At 54.0% G+C, this 19,839-nt stretch overlaps 4 protein-coding genes and 3 non-coding genes across 7 annotated transcripts; 1 reads left to right on the forward strand and 6 right to left on the reverse strand.

Annotated features, from left to right (window-relative positions):
* The first annotated feature begins 726 nt into the window (after nt 1-726).
* On the forward strand, nt 727-2,752 carry SOX15 (SRY-box transcription factor 15). Its single transcript, XM_012457499.3, has 2 exons — nt 727-1,796; nt 2,392-2,752. Exons 1-2 carry the CDS (start codon nt 1,264-1,266, stop codon nt 2,558-2,560), a joined length of 702 nt encoding a protein of 233 aa, XP_012312922.1. The 5' UTR covers nt 727-1,263; the 3' UTR covers nt 2,561-2,752.
* MPDU1 (mannose-P-dolichol utilization defect 1) lies at nt 2,726-8,583 on the reverse strand. Its single transcript, XM_012457498.2, has 7 exons — nt 8,138-8,583; nt 5,317-5,382; nt 5,042-5,174; nt 4,181-4,266; nt 3,953-4,071; nt 3,668-3,778; nt 2,726-3,512 (listed from the first exon to the last, which is right to left on the reverse strand). The coding sequence occupies exons 1-7, from the start codon at nt 8,238-8,240 to the stop codon at nt 3,387-3,389; spliced, it is 744 nt and encodes a 247-aa protein (XP_012312921.1). The 5' UTR covers nt 8,241-8,583; the 3' UTR covers nt 2,726-3,386.
* A 1,380-nt stretch (nt 8,584-9,963) lies between these two features.
* Nucleotides 9,964-12,908, reverse strand: CD68 (CD68 molecule). The gene is made up of 6 exons (XM_012457496.3): nt 12,321-12,908; nt 11,746-12,236; nt 11,483-11,602; nt 11,270-11,342; nt 10,987-11,157; nt 9,964-10,686 (listed from the first exon to the last, which is right to left on the reverse strand). The coding sequence occupies exons 1-6, from the start codon at nt 12,367-12,369 to the stop codon at nt 10,553-10,555; spliced, it is 1,038 nt and encodes a 345-aa protein (XP_012312919.1). The 5' UTR covers nt 12,370-12,908; the 3' UTR covers nt 9,964-10,552.
* Nucleotides 12,909-13,039: 131 nt separating this feature from the next.
* On the reverse strand, nt 13,040-19,506 carry EIF4A1 (eukaryotic translation initiation factor 4A1). The gene is made up of 11 exons (XM_021674702.2): nt 19,466-19,506; nt 18,017-18,065; nt 17,637-17,769; nt 17,072-17,211; nt 15,632-15,800; nt 15,169-15,278; nt 14,552-14,695; nt 14,334-14,471; nt 14,124-14,213; nt 13,796-13,875; nt 13,040-13,697 (listed from the first exon to the last, which is right to left on the reverse strand). The coding sequence occupies exons 1-11, from the start codon at nt 19,486-19,488 to the stop codon at nt 13,553-13,555; spliced, it is 1,221 nt and encodes a 406-aa protein (XP_021530377.1). The 5' UTR covers nt 19,489-19,506; the 3' UTR covers nt 13,040-13,552.
* LOC135275774 (small nucleolar RNA SNORA67) lies at nt 13,945-14,085 on the reverse strand. Its single transcript, XR_010343358.1, has one exon. It is a non-coding gene; the product is annotated as a small nucleolar RNA SNORA67 (small nucleolar RNA).
* LOC135275798 (small nucleolar RNA SNORD10) lies at nt 15,374-15,514 on the reverse strand. The gene has a single exon (XR_010343377.1). It is a non-coding gene; the product is annotated as a small nucleolar RNA SNORD10 (small nucleolar RNA).
* Nucleotides 17,468-17,602, reverse strand: LOC135275781 (small nucleolar RNA SNORA48). Its single transcript, XR_010343365.1, has one exon. It is a non-coding gene; the product is annotated as a small nucleolar RNA SNORA48 (small nucleolar RNA).
* Nucleotides 19,507-19,839: the final 333 nt, after the last annotated feature.

Below are 19,839 nucleotides of genomic sequence, written 5' to 3' on the forward strand. Positions count from 1 at the left end.
TAGGCAGGGCGGCTCAGAGCTGGAGCTGTTCCTGCTAGAAGCTGGGAGCCAAGGCAGGCTGCTTAATCCGATTACCTGAAGCCTGGGGCTTGGGCTGGGCCTTGGCAGAGTGGGGAGCAGGGTTTCCTCACGGCAGACTCTGATAGCCTGGTGTCCAGCCTTCTTTCCTTGCTGGTGTTCTGATCTGGCTCTAAGCTTTTTCTCCAGCATGCACACCACAGACCTCTCAACTCGGGGGAGTTGTCCTGGGTTTCCTGGCTGCCCCTTCATGACTTGGAGGACTGAAGATAAAACTTGCTATAATTCAATGGCAGTGGAGAAATCTAAGTTTAGGGATTGGAGCTGGGAGGGCTTAAGTTTTCTCACTTGGAAAAAGGGTTGAATCACCACCCAGGCACCTGCTGGAATGACTCAGGAAACAAAAATGGTCTCCCTCCTCAGCCTTTCTTGCCCCAGGGGCAGGTCTGGAATTTGAAGAGCAATAGGCACCAGGAAAGAGGTTGGGGTGGTGGTGGGGGGGATGCTCCCAAGCTCCTCTCAGTACAACTCAGCCCTGAGGGCACCTGATCCCCCTGTGCTTGATCCCATTGTGGAAAGAATTGGTTCTAAATTGCCACTGCTTCAGGGAGGGGAGGCAATTACAGCCAGGGGCTGGAAGGCATGACAGCAGGTCTTGGGTGTGGGGGGCGTGGCACCCTGAGGGTGAGGGGGCTGGAACAAACAGGACACCTGGGTTTATCTACAGGCGGCGGATGTTGGCGCCCTTAAGGAGGGCAGGCTTCTGGGAGGGACTGGGGCGGAGTCAGTCTTTAAAAGCTGTTCCCAGGTCTGGCCCTCCTGCCGCAAACGCTGAGCCCAGGTGGGAGAGGTCTGTGGCAGCTGCGCTTGGCAGCTGCGGGAACTCCGGAGACCACAAAGCGCTTTATGGTTTATCCCCTCCACGGAAGGTCGGTCTGGTCGCAGCTGCGGGTCGGGGAGAGGAACCGTGGGTCCCCCGAGTCAGGAGGCCTCAGGGCAGCACCTCTTCAGTGCGGGAACACCAGACAGCGGGTTTGGCATTCAACTCTCCCCCAAAGTGTGCCGAACTGGTTGGAAGCAAAGGCTCCAGTTTAAGCGCTGGGCTTTAGGGATGAAATATACTTTTTAGAAACCCAAGTTCCTCGGCAAAGACTCCACACTGGGAAGACCCTTCCATTTTCAGGATCGACGCTTCACGTTGAGGGGAGGGCATTCAGGACGCTCTCTTAAGGCTTCTCCCGACCCATGGCGCTACCGGGCTCCTCAAAGGACCAGGCCTGGAGCCTGGAGCCTCCGGCTCTCACGGCTGCTGCCTCCTCGTCTTCGGGACCCCAGGAGAGGGAGGGTGCTGGGAGCCCCGCGGCCCCTGGGGTGCTGCCCCTGGAGAAGGTGAAGCGGCCGATGAACGCGTTCATGGTGTGGAGCTCCGCTCAGCGCCGCCAGATGGCGCAGCAGAACCCAAAGATGCACAACTCCGAGATCTCCAAGCGCCTGGGCGCGCAGTGGAAGTTGCTGGGCGAGGACGAGAAACGGCCCTTCGTGGAGGAGGCCAAGCGGCTCCGCGCCCGGCACCTGCGCGACTACCCCGACTACAAGTACCGGCCTCGGCGCAAGGCCAAGAGCGCGGGCGCCGGACCTTCACGCTGCGGACAGGGAAGAGGCAGCCTGGCCAGCGGCGGCCCACTCTGGGGGCCAGGATACGCGACCACCCAACCCAGCAGAGGCTTTGGGTACAAACCCCCTAACTACTCGACAGCCTACTTGCCTGGCAGCTATGGGTGAGTGCCTGGGAAGCGGGCTGAAGTCGGAGGCCCTTGCGCTCCTCTCCTGGAGCCTGGGTGGGGGCAGATGCCGGAGGACCGGAGCCCACCCAAGCAGAGGCCATTCCGGGCCAAGGTGTGGGGGTCACGGACCCCAGTACCTCCGAGGCCAGTGTAGGGTGGGGCGGGCCAGGGTTCTCCCAGAGGGCGTTTCCCTCTCAGTCTGGATGTGGCGGCCCTGCAGGGTCAGGTGACAGACCCCTGGATGCAATTGTGTCCTAGTTAGATGCCCCATTTCCCCCCTGCTGCTGGCCTGTGTGTGACCCGACTTCCTCTCCCAGCCCTCGGGGTAAGGAGAGGCCAAGCCCATTCTGCCCCTTCCTGGCCTGACGCCCCAAGAGGAAACAGCCCTGCAGCACGCAAGCCCGCTCCCGAGCATGCCCCAACAGGGCCGCGGGCACTCCATCGCTGGGTCCGCTTCCAGGCCTGCTGCACCCAGCAGGCTGCATAGCCAGGGCTGGGTGGGTGGCAAGCTCTACCCTGTCTGCCCAGAACTGGTCAGACTCACCTCCAATCCAGGAAGTGCCCTCTAACCTCTTGTTTCTCTCTGCAGCTCTTCCCACTGCAAACTGGAGGCCCCCTCACCGTGCTCCCTCCCTCAGAGTGACCCTAGGCTCCAGGGGGAGCTGCTGCCCCCCTATGTCCCCTATCTGCCCCCTGGCTCTCCCACTCCATACAACCCTCCCCTTTCTGGTACCCCCATGCCCCTAACCCACCTCTAACCCTCGTGGATGCAGACCTCACCGGATCAGCCTCCTCTTCCTTTTTTAAACCGGCAGCATTCCCTACCCCAGGCGGCCGACCCTTTTCTGTATCGGACTACAGTTCAGCGGCTGCCTGCAGTCCTCCCATGGAAGCCAGGGAGAGCAGCACACGGTTCTATTTTCGGTAGTATTAAACACAGTTTTGTATTATTCAACTGCGTCTCCAGTCTTTATTGTCCCATCTGTTCCCCTCACTGCAGCAGGAACCAGCCCCATCTCCACTCCCTTCCGCCTAGACCTGCCAGAGCACGAACCTCCTCACCCCACCCTGGGGCCCTGCCTGAGTCATTCTCTGTCCACCTTCCCCCACCCCCAGCACTGGGGTCTCGGAGGCAGTCCCAGCCGGGCTGAAGGAGGGAGGGAGGCAGCCACAGCCCCCAGTTCCCTCCACTCCGCTGTCCAGGCTCTCTTTTGTAGGGCCAGAAGGGAAGTAGGGAGGTTAGAGGCCAGGGTAAAACATTTGCCCAGGGAGAGGGTTAAACAGCCAGAAATTGCTGCTAGAGGAAGAGGCCTGGCTGAATGATTGAGTTAATAGTACATGTACAGGGCTTAGAAAAGCACTCAAATGTCAAAATTTTGGCTTGGAAGATGCTACACCCATCCTCTCCTTTTCTAAGGATCTAGATCCATCAACCATTTGTTTCCACTTAAAGCAAACCCTGGCTCAGAAGTCTGCCACTGCAGAGGAATGGCGGATGAGTAGGTCACACCAGCAGGCTGGCTCAGATGGGGGGAACCCTGAGGTTGGGTAAATGAGTGGAAACGGAATGACTAGCAGCTGGCTCTACTGCGCCTTTTTCTGCTTGTGGGGAGGCTTTGCATTCCAGTAGAAGAGAAGCTGGGCAGCGATGAGGCCATTGCAGAGGGATGAGACCACAAAGGTTCCAGCCATCAGGGGGTCTCCAGTTTCCTGGTCATAAGAGACAGAGCCAGAGTTACCCTTCAGCATAACTCAAGAAAGGTTCCCTTATGGACAAAGGTTCCTGACAGGGACAGCTTTGGCCCTTAGCTGGGAGAAGATGATAAGGTGTTTAGTGCTTTCTAGAAAGATGATGTTGCACTCACCTGAATGGAAGTGAAGATTCGGGCCAGGGAGCCCCCAAACAATAGGAAGACTGTGATGGCTGAAAGCTGGCCTGTGTGCCCATTGTGGTAGTTGGTGGCTGCCTGGAGAAGCTAGGGGAGGAGTTGAGACCTTTGGCTCTGTTATCTGAGCCCTTCCCACACTGCCATCGCTAATTTCCCCACTCCCCCAAGTCCAACACCCCACACTTTGACCTTCCAATCTGCCCCTTGACCCTTCCCCTCTGTTCACCCAACAACATCTTGTCCCTTGCTCCTCATACCCACCCTTCCCACCACCACAGCAGGCACATTGGAGGCCTGGAGCAGGGTGACTACAGTCAAGGGCGTCAGAGGTGAGAGAAGCACCAGCAAGACCAGGCCGTAGCAAGCCAGGAAAGCGACACCTAGGAGTGGGGAGACAGGAGTCCTTGTCAATCTCAACATCATCTGGCTTTCCCAGGTCCGAGAGTGCCCAGGAACCACGCAGCCTGCTCTTGGGTAAGTCCCCAGCACCTTTCACAGTCTGTCCTCTGTAGTGCATGACCAGGAAGCAGATGGTGATCGTCTGGAGCATCAGGAATAAGGCTTCACCCCAAGAGCTGCAGAGTCAAGAGTTGGGAGGAAGAAATGGGGGCCTAGAAAGAGGCAGGGAAAGCCTCCATAGCCCATCCAGGGACACGATGCTCTGTTCAGGCTTCTCTACAGTCCCCACATGTGAGTGGCTCATTCTGAATCTTGGCCATTCTTGGGATGATCACCCCTTCTCAAGGTCACCTCCACTGGTGATAATTCTGTTTCTAAAAGGGCTTAAAACTTCCTTGCCCCCCTGCATTTTTTTTTTTAAAGTTTCATTCTTGTTGCCCAGGCTGGAGTGCAGTGGCACGATCTCAGCTCACTGCAACCTCCACCTCCCAGGTTCAAGTGATTCTCCTGCCTCAGCCTCCCACACAGCTGGGATTACAGGTGCCCACTACTATACCTGGCTATTTTTTTTTTTTTTGAGACAGTTTCACTCTTGTTACCCAGGCTGGAGTGCAATGGTGTGATCTTGGCTCACCGCAACCTCTGCCTCCTGGTTTCAAGCAATTCTCCTGCCTCAACCTCCCGAGCAGCTGGGACTACAGGCACGCACTACCATGCCCAGCTAATTTTTGTATTTTTGTTTTTTTTTAGTAGAGACGGGGTTTCACCATGTTGGCCAGGCTGGTTTCGAACTCCTGACCTAAAGTGATCCACCCACCTTGGTCTCCCAAAGTGCTGGGATTACAGGCGTGAGCCACCTCTCCCAGCCACTTTCCTGCCCTGTAACCTCCTTCACCTGAATCCCCATTAGAGTTGTGGTATTACCCTCGGGGAGGATGGGTGGCCCCTCACCTGAATGGGAAGTTGTTAGTGATGCTGTAAACCATGGTCCCAGTCAATGCCACTAGCTCAAGCATTACAGACTGCAGGCTCAACCCTTCAGCACTCTTGGCTCCCAGGATTTTAAACGCCTGCGGCAGCTTTACTAGGAAAAAGATGGGAAGAGTAGGACTGAGGAGGCTCTGTTCTTTGGGATGCAACACAACAGCTACAGAGCCAACACCCACACAGTAGACGGCCTCTTAGCGCCTCCACCCCCAACCAAACAGCAGGAATAAGATACATACCTAGAAGTGACCCAGCCACAATGCCCAGCCCCAGGCCTTTGCTGAGGAAAATCTTGAGGCAGGGAACTGAGAAGAGAAAAAAGGGTAAGCAGATAGCAGATGTGTGAAACCGAGAGCAAGGCTTGAAGTACTCCCGTGGGCTCTCCCCGACCCCCTTTACCCACACCACGGTCTAACATTGTCTTGGGGGAGGAGAGGCAGAGGGCAGGGAAAAAGGCCTAGTCCTTCCTGCTCCAAACCACCTCTTTTTTTTTTTTTTTTTTTTTTTTGAGACATCTTGCTCTGTACCCCAGGCTGGAGTGTAGTGGCCCAATCTCAGCCCGCTGCAGCCTCTGCCTCTCGGGTTCAAGTAATTCTCTTGTCTCAGCCTCCCAAGTAGCTGAGATTACAGGCTCGGACCACCATGCCGGGCTAATTTTTCTGTTTTTAGTAGAGATGGAGTTTTACCATGTTGGCCAGGCTGGTCTTGAACTCCTGACCTCAGGTGATCCACCCACCTCAGCCTCCCAAAGTGCTGGGATTACAGGCTCGAGCCAGTATGCCTGACCCCAGACTATTACTTTCCAAAACAGCTTTTCTCCAATGCCTACCCACCCCACATCCAATCTTACATTCCCTATAAATTAACATCCAGATTTGGCTTGATCTCCACGATCTCCATTGCTTCCCTTTATAAAAGTGAGAAACAGGCGGAGTGTGGTGGCTCAAGCCTGTAATCCCAGCACTTTGGGAGGTTGAGGTGGGCGGATCACCTGAGGTCGGGAGTTCAAGACCAGCCTGACCAACATGGAGAAACCCCGTCTCTACTAAAAATACAAATATTAGCCAGGCGTGGTGACACATGCCTGTAATCCCAGCTACTCGGGAAGCTGAGGCAGGAGAATCCCTTGAACCTGGGAGAGGTTGCAGTGGGCTGAGATTGTGCCATTGCACTCCAGCCTGGGCAACAAGAGTGAAACTATCTCAAAAAAAAAAAAGCTGAGAAATATCCAAGAATTTTCTCTGGGCCAATCGGTGGCCCATTCATTTCACATGTCTTCTTTCTCCAAAGACAGGTCTTCGTATCATTTTTATTTTTTATTTTTCTATTTTTTTGCGAGGGAGAAGGAGCGATTGAGGGCTGGAGAGAGGGAGGGCTCTTTTTTTTTTTTTTTTTTTTAAATTTTGAGACGAAGTCTCACTCTGTTGCCCAGGCTGGAGTGCAGTAATGCAGCGATCTCCGCTCACTGCAACCTCTGCTCCTGGGTTCAAATGATTCTCCTGCCTCAGCTTCCTGCGTAGGTGGGATTACAGGCACCCGCTACCATGACCAGCTAATGTTTTGTATTTTTAGTAGAGACGGGGTTTCACCATGTTGGCCAGGCTGGTCTGGTACTCCTGACCTCAGGTGATCCGCCCACCTCAACCTCCCAAAGTGCTGGGATTACAGGCATGAGCCACACACCGCCGCCCGCCCCCATACGACTCTTTCTTGAACACTCTGTCCCTGGCCCCTACTCAGGGACTAAACCTTACCCTTCTAGGGCTAGCTTTTATGCCCTGGCCATCCATAACTTCTCTAGCCTTGAAGCCTGCCCCTCAAAGAGCTTGGTCCAGTGGGAGTCAGACTCTCACGGGACATAAATGTGGCTAAAACAAAGTGCCCCACGAACTTAAGACAGGTAGCATGAACTGACAGGGGCATACTGACGCTTCCCAAATGGTCTGACGGTAGGCCTTGTTGCAAAGCTGTCTCACAATCAGAATAAGGAAGGAAAGGCCGGCGCGGTGGCTCACACCTGTAATCCCAGCACTTTGGGAGGCCGGAGGCGGGCAGTCAACCGAGGTTGGGAGTTCGAGACCACCCTGACCAACAGGGAGAAACCCCGTCTTTATTAAAAATACAAAATAAGGGGCTGGGCGTGGTGGCTCACGCCTATAATCCCAGCACTTTGGGAGGCCGAGGCGGGTGGATCACGAGGTTAAGAGATCCAGACCATCCTGGTCAACAAGGTGAAACCCCGTCTCTACTAAAAAATGCAAAAATTAGCTGGGCATGGTGGGGCACGCCTGTAGTCCCAGCTACTCAGGAGGCTGAGGCAGGAGAATTGCTTGAACCCAGGAGGCGGAGGTTGCGGTGAGCAGAGATGGCGCCATTGCACTCCAGTCTGGGTAACAAGGGCAAAAACTCCGTCTCAAAAAAAAAAAAAAAATTAGCGGGGCATGGTGGCGCATGCCTGTAATCCCAGCCACTGAGGCGGCTGAGGCAAGAGAATCGCCTGAACCCGGGAGGAAGAGGTCGTGGTGAGCCTAGATCGCGCCACTGCACTACAGCCGGGGCAACAAGTGAGACTCTTGTCTCCAAAAAAAAAAAAAAAAAAGAGAAATAAATACAAAGGAAGGAAGGCAAATTATTCCGAAATCAGACTATGAGGAGGCTGGAAAGAAAGCAATTAGGGTGATGGAGCCTTTGGGGGTGCAATGAAGACCCGATTCATCAGGGGCTTTGAATTAAGTTTAATTCTGCAAGCGATCTAATAAAGGTTGGCACGATTTGACTTGATTTTTATTTTGTCTTATGGAAGTTGAGTCTTTTCGTCTTTCATTGTCGCTAAATCACAAACTCCACAAAGAAGTAATTCCACCCGGCGACTTCCCCACTGGCACAAATATGGCGTCCACCCTCTAAGGAGCCCGACACACTTCCGCCCCTCTCAGAAGTGACTTCCGTCCAGCTCGGCGTGGCGGCAGTAATTGCCGTCAGTCGCCGGTCAAGCCTTGGACTAAGAAGGGTCCACGGCCACTCGAGCAGGACTTGGATCGGATACTGAATAAAACTCACCGTGAAGCAAGTCCCACTGAACGAAAAGTTGGTCGTAGCATTTCTCAGGTAAAAGAATCGGCACGAGCAGCCGTTTAAGCACTCCGTCTGCCTCAGCCGCCATATTGCAAAGCTGGCTTCCGCCAGTCTCTCCAGACCGCCATCGAGTTTCGTTGCGCGTGCGCGCTGCAGACACTCCGCCTCGTTCTTTTCCCGCGGCGAAGCTGGCCCGCCCGCAGCTTCCTGCTTTTTCTGACGCTACCCATCACCGCTCTAGTGGCGTAAAATAAGTCTCAGTCAGGGACCACGTTTTGGACGCGCTCCCCTGGTGGAATTCTAAAGCTTGCGGAAGTTGCACGCCTGCGCAGTTACACCTCCCACGTCTTTGTTGTCGCTTCCAGTTTGGAAGCCAGATTTACACCCCTCCCTTTCTCCGCTCCTCCTGCTGGGCGCCATCTTGTCTTCTCCTAGCACACTTTGTATTGTTCGAGGTTGAGAGTGAAGGAGCCCGAGTCTCCGAGGCGGCGTTGGGTGGGGGTGCTACTAACTCCTGTTTTCTCGGCGTCTCTAGAGGGAAGGGCGCCGGCGGGAGCAGAAGCGTCTGCACCTGGCAGGACTCCTTAGACGCCGGGTTGCGCTCAGGGCCCAGTGCGTGTCTCGCCTCCGATTGGCCCAGGCCTTGGTGCGTGGGTGAGCCGGCAACTGCCGGGCCTGCAACAGTGAAGCAGAGGAGGAGGTGGGGGAGGCCAGCCAGCCCACGCCGGGGAAGCGCAGCCCCTGAATCACCCCTTGGGCCGCAGAGCTGGCTGTGTCTGGGAAGCCGAGGCCTGGTGTGGCAGCCCTTCGGTTCTCCCCTTCCCCGCACGTGCTGGGCAGAGACTTCCGCGAGGCCGAATGGGCCCTACAGTTCTGCTTGGGAAAGGGCACCTTGGACTACCTGGTGGGAGCGTTGTGCTTCGTTACCCAGCGCCGGGACGCCAACCCATGGTGCCCACCTGTGCGCCATCCCGCCGTGGAGCAGCCCTTTGGTGGCCCCTGCTCCACAGAATGCAAGGTCACATGGGATGTCTACAAGCAGAGGTGGGACTGCTGGGGCCCTGCCAGGTGAGGGCTGCCCTTGTGGGGCAGTCTCTGGGTCTTGGAGGCTGGTAGCCTCCTGGGACTCCTACGGCTGGGAGGTGCTGCTCATTCTGGCTTCCAGCGATTGTGCCACAGTCTGCTGTAACGAGTGGGACTGGCACTTACTGGTAGTGTAGGCTGTGGCCATCTGGCAGCCCCTTTCTAGAATCTGGACCTTGGCTTTCCCGAGAGTGACATTCCTCCTCGTCTCAAGTAACTGAGGTTGTGAAGTTAGTCTCGGCGAGTAGCCCTGTGTGGGGGGCATGCTGTTTCCAGGAGCCCCCCGTGGAGGTCAGTATCCACCAGTCCTGCTTGATTCAACTCCTTGCAGGTGGGCTAGGAGCATCTCAGGTGGAGCGAGGGTTTAATCGGGCTTTTCTGCCGGCCCTGACCCCAATGGACAGGATAGGATATTCTCATTGCTCAGGAGCTACTGGCGCTGCCTTTGGAAATGAAATTACATGGCCTTCGCCACATCGTTTTGGCTGTCTGCTGCATTTGAAATTGTACGAGGGTCAGGAAAAGGCTGCGAGGATGGGTGGCTCTATCGGCTTGCCAGGGATGGGGAACTGGAGCAGCCAGTGGCCCCAAGGGGAGGAAGGAAGGGAGGCACGGCAGACCCAACACCCGCTGTGCAGGCTTTGGCGGATGAACCCATGAGATTTTCATCCCTCAGCAGCTGGTTCCGACTCCCTGAGACCCAACCATGGAAGGCACAGAAAGGCATGTGACAAGAAACTCATGGCTTTTAATCCTGGCAGGACAAGGAAAACCCAAGTCAAAGATTTGCATAAGTTTTGCTGGTCTGCTGCGGGGGCAGTTGGTCACGTTTACTAAAATTCACTCCCTCCTTTCTCCCGACTCAATTATCTCTATTTTTGGTCCTTTTTTTTTTTTTTTTCTCCTTTTGAGACAGAGTCTCACTCTGTCGCCAGGCTGGAGTGCAGTGGCACGATCTTGGCTCACTGCAAGCTCTGCCTCCTGGGTTCAAGCGATTCACCTGCCTCAGCCTCCCTAGTAGCTGGGACAGGCGTGCACCACCATGCCCGGCTAGTTTTTTTGTATTTTAGTAAAGACGGGGTTTCACCATGTTGGCCAGGCTGGTCTCAAACTCCTCAAGTGACCTGCAGGCCTCAGCTTCCAAAACTGCTGGGATTATAGGCGTGAGCTATTGTACCCAACTCTATTTTTGTTCTTCAAGAAAGGCAGGGAAGGAAAATAACTTTGTCTTTGAGCCAGTTGCATGTCAAGGAAATGAGGGTACCCCCCCACACCTCATCCCAGTCCCCCTAGTACCCTGGGGTTTGGAGCAAATGCTCAGAGGGGCTGGTAGGCAGATGGGCGTCTCCGGACGATGCAGAAGGCAATAAGCACCAGGGCGAGGAGGCCAAGAAGGATCAGACCGATGATGAGAGGCAGCAAGATGGACCGGTCACTGGGGCAGGAGAAACCTGGTGGAAGGATAGGGCAGGTAGCCACTGCAGTGACGTGGTGGTTGACATCAAGGTGGGAGGAGGGCATGGGGGGATGCTGGGGAGTAAGAGATTGGTGAGGAGCTCACCGTAGTGACTCAGAGCAGTGATAATGGGGAAACTGGCAGAGTCTTGCAGCGGATGGGAGGACAGCTGCCCTATAGACATGGCAAGCCAGGGAGAGCAAGGTGATTTGAGGGGGAGGTTAAGAAGAGAGACGAGTGGCTTATGGGCCTGTGGGAGGATTCTAGGAGGAAAGGAGTAGGTCATGGGTCTTACTTGGCCCAAAGATCCCTGTATGGGTCAGCTGAGCAGCCTGGACCCTCAGGGAGAGCAGGTCGAGGTGAACAGCTGGTGAAAGAATGATGCTCGAGTTTCTGCAACTGAAGCTCTGGCCCAGAGGTGCTTGGAGATCTCGAAGGGACGCATTCTGAGCCGAGAACGTCCACTCTGCAGGAGTGAGGAGGGGTCAGATCCTATCCACTTCCCGGACCCCAGCTTAGTCCTTTAAGGAACCCTGGTGTCTAGTGGTAGCAATGAAAAAGGGAAGGAGGTTACTCACGTGCTGCCTGGGGGAAGGTCACATTGTATTCCATTGCCATATAGCTCAGGTAGACAGCCCTCTGCTGGAGGTCCTGTGGGGTGAACAGGAAGGCTCAGGGCAGCAGGGCCAAGTGGCATCCATCTCCACAGAGGAAGGAGGAGGGCGTGGGATTGGGAGGGGTGGGGTGCTGGGAGACTGAATGAGGGATGAGACTGAGGTCATGGGATATACCTGCATGAATCCAAAGCTGAGCTGTCCATAGGGGAATGAGAGAAGCAGGTGGGGATGGGCATCCTCACAGTTCCCCTCGACTTTGGTTTTATTGGGGTTCAGTATAGAGACGCCCCAGGCCTGCAGAAGTTAAAAGATCAGAAGGTCATAAGACTGCATGCAATGCCACCCAAGGTTCCCTGTCCCATCCCCCTTCCTTCTTCCCTCTGAGCCCATAGCCAGTCCTGCCTCCCTCCCCTCTCGTCCCCCAGTTTTCACTATACCTCTCCTCCACCCTGGGTTGTGTACATGACTCGAATCTGAATCTGGGCTTGGAGGTGGACACAGGGCTGCGAGCCATTAGTCCACATGTAGTCTCCAATGGTCTCCCTGGAGGCTGGGCTAGGACTCGGAGTGGGCGGAGGTGGTCCTGGATGGGCAGAACTGGTGAATCCTGAGCTGGTGGTAGTCCTGTTGCTCGGATGAACCGTGGCATTTCCATGACTGGTGGTGGCAGGACTGTGAGTGGCAGTGCTGTTGCTTGTTGGATGAACTGTGACGTTTCCGTGGCTGGTGGTGGTGGGGTTGTGAGTGGCAGTCGTGGGTCCATGGCTGGTGGTGCCTATGGTGGTTGTCCTGTGAGTGGTAGTTTTGTGGCTCTTGGTAGTCCTGTGGCTCGTTGTTCCAGTGCTTTCTGTAGCCGTAGGTGTCACCGTAAAGGACGGCAGCAGAGTGGCCGATTTTTTGTGAGGACAGTCATTCCCTGTCCCCTGGGCTTTTGGCAGAGAGGAGATGGTTAGCAACCCAGGGGTCAACTCCCTCCCGGAGGCCCCCTCCCCTCAGCTGCCTTCCTCCTTACCTGCCAGTAGCCCCAGCAAGGCCCCCAACAAAAGCATAGCCAGCCTCATGGCTGAACTGCCTCACCCAAAGTCCAGCTCGGCTGTCAGTACCAGGTGCTCAACCCTACTGGCTCAGCCCTCTCTTGGAAAGGAGGAAATGAGAAGTCTCACTTCCCGTACTGGAGATGATCCCACCCACAGCCTGACTCAGGGACCTCAGCTCCAGCCACCCATCTCTTAGTCATTAAGTTTTCGAAATTGTTAGGGGACTGTTTGCCCCCACTTAAGCGGGAGCAGTCAGGGCGAAGTCAACAGTGTCACGTGGGTACAAAACCCTGAGGCTGTTGACCTACAGAGACCCATTCCTCTAACTCAGCAAAACTTGCTTGGCAGTTGTGGCAGATGTCTAAGGGAACAGCCCCTCCCTCAGTGGGGAAGTCAGTGTTTCCACTCCCCTTTCTCCTTGACCTTGTGGCTGGGCCATCTACTACTTCCTTTTGACTGAGGCACATGAGGGGCTTGTGATGTCTACACCCAGCCCTTTACAGAGGGGCAGCACTCCTGTCATCACCATTCTCAGTGCTAAGAACATTGCTCTTCAGCATTTGGGAACTCTCAGATGGTGGCAAGAAAGCAACACAGCCAAAAGGTAACTATCTGCTGGCAAAGGCAGGAGCGGAGATGCACCCAATAGCAGGTGGAAGGGGGTAGGGGAGGTAAGAAATGAGAAGCCCAAACAGGCAGTTTCCAAGTCATTTTATTCAGAATTTTGTGTTTGTTTCCTGAATCAATAAATACTATACAAAACAATGTAAAAATGGCTACCACTTTCTCTCCCCTGCTTCCCCCCACCTGGGGACAATCCCCTGGGCAGTCTCACTGAGGGGTTTTCAGGGTTCTCCCTCCAGATTTGGTCCAGCAAATGAGGCTGAGTGTCACAGTCCCTTGAATCACTTTCAAAGGAGCTCAGCTGAGGTGAGGAGAGCCTCTGGGATCTGGAGGTTACTAGGTTAGGGAAATGGATTAGTGTTTTTTGGGAGAAGAGCCGGCGCCTGGGGCAAGAGCCTACCCCAAAGAAAAGGGTGTCTAAAATGTTCACGGTTCCTTCTTTTGCCTCAAAAAGTGACATTTATTCAAAGAAAAAAAAATGACAAGATGTCCATCCCTTGGCTCCCTTCCCTCCCCCCTCCTGCTACTACTCAGCCCCCCCCAAGACTGAACTCTGGCTGGGGCTAGGTGGCAGGACAGCCCCTCAGATGAGGTCAGCAACATTGAGGGGCATTTCCTCAATGGAGGTGTTGTAGAAGGTCTCTATGTCTCGAAGAGTCCGCTTGTCTTCTTCTGTCACCATGTTAATAGCCACACCCTTACGGCCAAACCGTCCACCTCGACCGATTCTGGAAAACAAGGGAAGGGGATGAGGAACATGAGGAGCCTTAGCCCAGTGAAGGCCAGGCATGAGGGGGGTGGGGCAGTGTTCCAGATGTACACTTACCTGTGGATATAGTTTTCCCTGTTGGTGGGAAGGTCATAGTTGATGACTAAAGAAACCTGCTGCACATCAATGCCTCTGGCCTACATCAAGAAAGACAACTCTTCAGCATGTGCATGAGAATCTATCCCGAAGGAATGACACATGGGTATCCATGTAGGCAGCCAAGGAAGGCAGAGGAAATAAGCATCCCTGTTCCCCCAAAGACCTTAGGCATGCCAGATTCTATTCCAAGTTGCTACTTTCCTGAGAGGGGCACTGGATGTCCCCTTGGAGAGGGAATCACCTTGGATCCTCCTTTTTGCCTTTCCAGTAAATTCCCTCTACTCACCAGCAGGTCTGTGGTAATCAAAACTCTGCTAGAGCCAGAACGAAACTCCCTCATGATCACATCTCGTTCCTTTTGGTCCATATCTCCATGCTAGAAGAGAAAACAAACATGTACCAGGCCAGGCAGGTACATGGGTTTTGGGAACACTGGCTTGAAGGAAGACACTTCTGACAGGCAGACCCACAAATGGCTGGCAGTGAGCAAACACACCATGGCAGAGACAGTGAAATCTCGAGCATGCATCTTCTCAGTGAGCCAGTCCACCTTCCTTCGGGTGTTGATGAAGATCACTGCCTGGGTGATGGTCAGGGTTTCATACAAGTCACACAGTGTGTCCAGCTTCCATTCCTGGAGGTGGGGGGACAAAATCAGTCAGGGGCTATACCCAACAACTCACTACCAGGCCCGCCTCCTGCACTGGGCCCCACCTCTCGTTCCACATTGATGTAGAATTGGCGGATACCCTCCAAGGTCAGCTCTTCCTTCTTGACAAGAATCCGAATGGGGTCCCTCATGAACTTCTTGGTCACCTCAAGCACATCAGAAGGCATTGTAGCTGACAGCAAAACTACCTAATGGAGAAAAAGGCCAGCCTTAGAGCGGTGGATCCTTTCTGACGCCTGCTCTCTTCCCTAGTCACACCTAAAACTGAAGTGGGTGCAAAAAAAGGCTCAAGACAAGAATCCAAAATTTGGTTCTTCTAGCACTTGTTATTTTTCTTCTAGAAAATAATCATTGCTGGGTGTGGTGGCTCATGCCTGTAATCCTAGCACTTTAGGAGGCCAAGGCGGGCAAATACCTAAGCGGTCAGGAGTCTGAGATCAGCCTGACCAACATGGTGAAACCCTCTCTACTAAAAATACAAAAAATCAGCTGGGCATGGTGATACATGCCTGTAATCCCAGCTACTCAAGAGGCTGAGAGGCAGGAGAATTGCTTGAACCAGGGAGGCAGAGCAACCACTGCACTCCAGCCTGGCCAAAAAGAGCAAAAAAAAAAAAAAAAAAAAAAAAATTGTTAGCTATTCAAGCAACACTGCCCTCACCTGGGTGTTGCTGTTGAGCTTCTGGAATATGTCATAGATCTGGTCCTTGAATCCACGGCTTAACATTTCATCAGCTTCATCCAGTACAAACATTTTGATGTATTTGGGAGCTAGAGAATAAAAAAAGCCAATATATAGCATATAATTAGGTAAACGTGTGAGATATATACCCAAATTTCCTGGTAACAGAGGGACCAAGTAGTCTGCTCTCAGAATACAAAGACTGATCCTTTGCCGAGGACTTTCCTGCCTGGCCAGACAACAGCCCTGGGAAGTAGAACACTGCCTGGGCCATGCTGCCAGGGAAGCCAGGCTCAGATGACACGCATGGGCCTCATCACAGAGCAACTCTCCCGCTAAGGGAAATGAGCATCCTCAGGAATGACTTTGGCTTAAGCTGAAAGACTGGGAAAGCATGCACCAGAGGAAGTGACCTAGGGGACTGTTGAACTGAATTACTTACACAGGTATCTCCGGTTAAGCATATCGAACACACGGCCAGGGGTTCCCACGATGATATGGGGAGCTTCCATCTGCAGTTTCTGCACCTCAGCACGAACATTGGTGCCCCCAATACAGGCGTGACAGGAGGCACCCATGTAGTCTCCTAGTGCCATGACCACCTTCTGTATCTGAGCCCAGAAAAAAACAGGAAATCATAGATTAGCTACAACTGTGCCAAGCACCATTCTTAATGTTTTTCACATATTTATTCCTAACCAACCACTCTGGGGGGTGTGCACTATTAGTAAACTCACATTCAGCTGAGAAACTGGCAGAGGTTAAAATCCTTAAGATCGTGCTGTCAATAGGTGGCAAGACAGGATTTCAACTCAGTCTGGTTCCTGAGTGTACAGTGATTCACAATAAGGCCGCTCAGATAATTCAGTGTCTTACTCTAGACATTCAGAACCCTTAACTTTCTGAAAGTTAATTTGACCAGCTGCCTCATCATGCAGCAACCAGGGTTGTTTTTTTTTTTAACAGTTTTGCTCTTGTCATCCAGGCTGGAGTGCAATGGCACACAACCTTGGCTCACTGCAGTCTCTGCTCCCCAGGTTCAAGTGATTCTCCTGCCTCAGCCTCCCAAGTAGCTGGGATAACTGTTGCCTGCCACCATGCCTGGCTAATTTTTTTATTTTTTAGTAGAGATGGCGTTTCACTGTGTTGGCCAGGCTGGTCTAACTCCTGACCTCAAGTGATCTGCCTGCCTCAGCCTCCCAAAGTGTTTGGATTACAGGAATGAGACACCGTGCCCAGTCAGCAACCAGTTTTATAAAACAAGTGAGCAAGTCCTATTGCACGCCTGCCATAGGACCCAAGCTACAAGGCATATTCACTCTGAGAAAAACTGAGACCCAAATGCCTTAGGATGGAGCTCTGCTGTAACTTTTCTTACATTATCCACACCCAGAATAATCACTGCATCTACCACAGAACATTTAATATCCTGAGCCTCAATAAATACTCTATTTGAGACTAGGGTCTCAGCATGACCCAGGAAGAAGAGTCCAGCATTAGAATTGTATGTGCCCCAGAGACAAAACAGCTCTGCCCACTAAAGCCAGGGTGAAAAAATACTGTCCATCTGCTCTAAGAGCACCATCACCAATGAGGTGTGTCTCTTAGCCCACTGTGAAGGTACTTATTCAGAAAACAGCCACCAAACTTGCCCAGCCAGCCAGGCTCCACCCAAGAACCTTCCCATTTGACTCAGAAAATAGGTGGAGGAAGTGACGGTTTTGTTTGGGCAGGAAACAGCTTCTAATTAAGCCAGCAGATCAAGAGCATTAGGGCACCCATCTCTTCCTCCCAAACTGGTGATCAGAAGTAAACTCTCTGGTCCTTGGATTATGTCCATCATCCCTAAATCAGCCCTTTAGGAGGGAAAAGCCACTCTTACCTGCTGAGCCAATTCTCGAGTGGGTGCTAGGACCAAGGCCTGGGTGGCCTTTAGATCTAATTCAATCTGCTGCAGAATCGATATGGCAAATGTGGCCGTTTTCCCAGTCCCAGATTGGGCTTGAGCGATCACGTCATAACCTAAACAAATAAATCAGGAGTTAAACGTGGTGAAGAGCATATACTTTGGGATATTCAAGCCCTAGGTTAACGAGATCAGTGAACCAAGCATTTCGTGCTTCACAAGCTACCTTACCCCATCAACAGTTACACAATGGGAACCAGATCAGAAACAAGGACAGGTTAACTCATCTAGTATTGCACACCAAGCTGGACTAGAAGTACGGCTATACAAGCAAGTACAAGATGGTTACAATACTATCTCTTTTAAGGAAACCTATGTGTCCAAGGCATGAACCAGGCATAGGCACAGATCAAAAGCCAAGCTGGGATGAACAAGGGGTTGCTTTGTCCCTGGCTGATATGAGATGGGCACCACCAACCAGATGCCACTCTACCCAGGTCAGGGACAGTCCAAAATCTCTTCAGGGACTGAGAGGTCTCACCCTTGATACAAGGTAGAATGGCTCGCTGCTGGATAGCAGAAGGCTTCTCAAAACCATAGGCGTAGATGCCACGGAGAAGGGACTCCGAGAGGTTCATGTCATCAAAGCTGTCAACAATCTCATTCCAGTTACTCTATGGGATGCAAAAAAATTAAAGCTTGAGTGGTGGAAAAGGTGGGGCTGTGCTATAGTCCCAGAACAAACAGGATCTGGTGTCTACTAACTGAGGCCTCAGAGCTCAACCCCTCCCCTCCCTTTAAAGGGGACCAGCTGCTTCTAGATGGTCTGGGTAATCAATCTAAAGTGCCACTCTAAATCTATACGACTCTAAGACTGAGACTGTAATGGGGAAGGACAAAACTCCATTTGTCCACTCTCACCTCGATGACACCTTCGGGCTCCATCCCATCAGGGCCATTGTCTCTGGATCTGTTGGTTTAAAGCACAAGTTTTGTTCCCTGCCCCACCGAAGCACTCAGAAATCCTGACAGCAAGGATCCTTCTGTCAGCAGTGGCCAGCATGCTGTCAACGTGCTCTCCCAGATCCAACTCCCACCAGTTCCCAAAAGGTACCCAGAGAAAGGATTTCTACAAAACTTAATTAGGTCTTTGCCCCATGCAGGCAGCAGCTCAGGCTAGGCCACCCCCGACATAATGGGATAACCCCCTTCTGTAGAGTCAGACTGGCAGGCGTGCCGCCGTGCTCACGGTGTCCGGAGGTGGTGCTTGCCGCCACGTCCACGTGGGCCCGACCCAGCAGCTTAAAGCCCAAGCGCGTGCACCTCCCACCACAGCACCAGCGCGCCGGAAGTCCCGCCCTTCACCTCCCAGATCGAAGGGTAGGACATCCCCTTCCCCCCACGTCATCCCGCCCGCGCCCTCCCCCACTCTCTCCAGCCGAAACCCCCCCTCACGTTGCCCGGATGTGGGAGGCCGCGGGCGGTGGCGGCCTCGCGCACAATGAGCCCAAGCCGAGCTAGCAAAGGGGGAGATTGCACAACACTTAGAAGCGAAACAGACTGGGGGAGGGGAACGCCTCAGGCCACCATGTGCTTGCTCCCTCGACCACCCGGCGGCGTCTCCCACCCCTCCATGGTACAATCCACATCCCGCCCGCCCCCGTCGCGAAGTCGCATCGCCCTCCCATACCTCAGGCCGCTCACCCCCGAAGGAAAGTGGACCTGCCCATCCGCAGTTTGCCAATAGCCCGGCTTGTGCGGCAAAATGGACCCGCCCGCCCGGCGCCGGGTGGGCTCCTGGTGCCTCACGCGGCCGCTCCTCGGGGTTAGGCTCAGTCCTGGCCGTCAAGAAAACCAGCACACTAAACGGCCGGTTTCTTCTCCCCGGCCCTTATTTTAGCCGCGACGAAGCGACTAGATTTAAGGACTCAGGCACCCCCGCCTCCGGCGAGTGGTACCGTCAGAATCCTCCGGAACCCCGACAGCCGTCCCTCCCCAGCACAGGAAGGCAACCGGACCTGCCGGCTCTGGGCCACACACACTGGGGGCCGCCCCCACCTTCCTTTCCCACGCCAGGTCGCGACCCTGTCTCGCCACTCAACGCTGGGACTTCGCGCACGGCACTGCCTCCAGTCGAGACCTCGTAACAAACCTCGCACGCTTGACCCTAGCCGGGCTATCCCTACCCTCCGCCTCGACTCTAGTGGCCGCGTCGGCCGTGGGATCTTCCCCCTCCCTCCCCTAGGACGGATTTCCCCCCGGCTCGGTTTCCCCCGCAACCCTGGTGGGCCTCTCAGCTCCCCTCGGCGGACCCGTCGGAAGGGATCGGTAAGGTAAGCAGCCACAATCTCTTGGAAATGCTTTTCTTACCGGGAATCCTGACTCGCAGACATGATCCTTAGAAACTAGGGCGGAGTGCCCGCCTATCGACAACTTATAGAGCGCCCGACCCCGCCCCGGCCATCGCATTGGCTTGGCCGCCCCGGCTCCGCCTGCCAGAGCTCAACAACTTGGCGTGACGTTAGTTCCTAGGGGCTCTGGCACGCAGCCACCGTTGGGTAACTCAGGCGCCTATCAAGGTGAAGACCCGCCCCGCAGCCTTATTGGCTGGAAGGCCCGCCTTTCTCGCCGGTACGGAAGTGACATATAGGAGTTAGGCCTCGAGGCCTGGCAGCCATCTTGGGGCCCTGCACTCTCACACGTGCGGAGGCGACAGTGCCTTAGTCATGTGGCTCAGTAGGCCC

Source organism: Aotus nancymaae, unplaced genomic scaffold, assembly GCF_030222135.1.
Source record: "Aotus nancymaae isolate 86718 unplaced genomic scaffold, 86718_ANA_hifiasm-v0.15.2.pri h1tg000018l, whole genome shotgun sequence".
In the NCBI taxonomy this organism is placed as follows: Eukaryota; Metazoa; Chordata; class Mammalia; order Primates; family Aotidae; genus Aotus; species Aotus nancymaae.

Excerpts from the sequence above, each read along its gene's own strand:
- SOX15 (XM_012457499.3), top strand. The coding sequence starts at position 1,264 with ATGGCGCTACCGGGCTCCTCAAAGGACCAGGCCTGGAGCCTGGAGCCT. Across the intron at positions 1,797-2,391 it reads TACTTGCCTGGCAGCTATGG|CTCTTCCCACTGCAAACTGG; the intron begins GTGAGTGCCTGG and ends TTCTCTCTGCAG.
- MPDU1 (XM_012457498.2), bottom strand. The coding sequence starts at position 8,240 with ATGGCGGCTGAGGCAGACGGAGTGCTTAAACGGCTGCTCGTGCCGATT. Across the intron at positions 5,175-5,316 it reads TGTGGCTGGGTCACTTCTAG|TAAAGCTGCCGCAGGCGTTT; the intron begins GTATGTATCTTA and ends TCTTTTTCCTAG. Across the intron at positions 3,513-3,667 it reads GAATCTTCACTTCCATTCAG|GAAACTGGAGACCCCCTGAT; the intron begins GTGAGTGCAACA and ends TCTTATGACCAG.
- CD68 (XM_012457496.3), bottom strand. The coding sequence starts at position 12,369 with ATGAGGCTGGCTATGCTTTTGTTGGGGGCCTTGCTGGGGCTACTGGCA. Across the intron at positions 11,343-11,482 it reads TCAGCTTTGGATTCATGCAG|GACCTCCAGCAGAGGGCTGT; the intron begins GTATATCCCATG and ends TTCACCCCACAG. Across the intron at positions 10,687-10,986 it reads TACAGGGATCTTTGGGCCAA|GTTTCTCCTGCCCCAGTGAC; the intron begins GTAAGACCCATG and ends TCCTTCCACCAG.
- EIF4A1 (XM_021674702.2), bottom strand. The coding sequence starts at position 19,488 with ATGTCTGCGAGTCAGGATTCCCG. Across the intron at positions 17,770-18,016 it reads AGCCCGAAGGTGTCATCGAG|AGTAACTGGAATGAGATTGT; the intron begins GTGAGAGTGGAC and ends TGCATCCCATAG. Across the intron at positions 13,876-14,123 it reads TGATTACCACAGACCTGCTG|GCCAGAGGCATTGATGTGCA; the intron begins GTGAGTAGAGGG and ends TTCTTGATGTAG.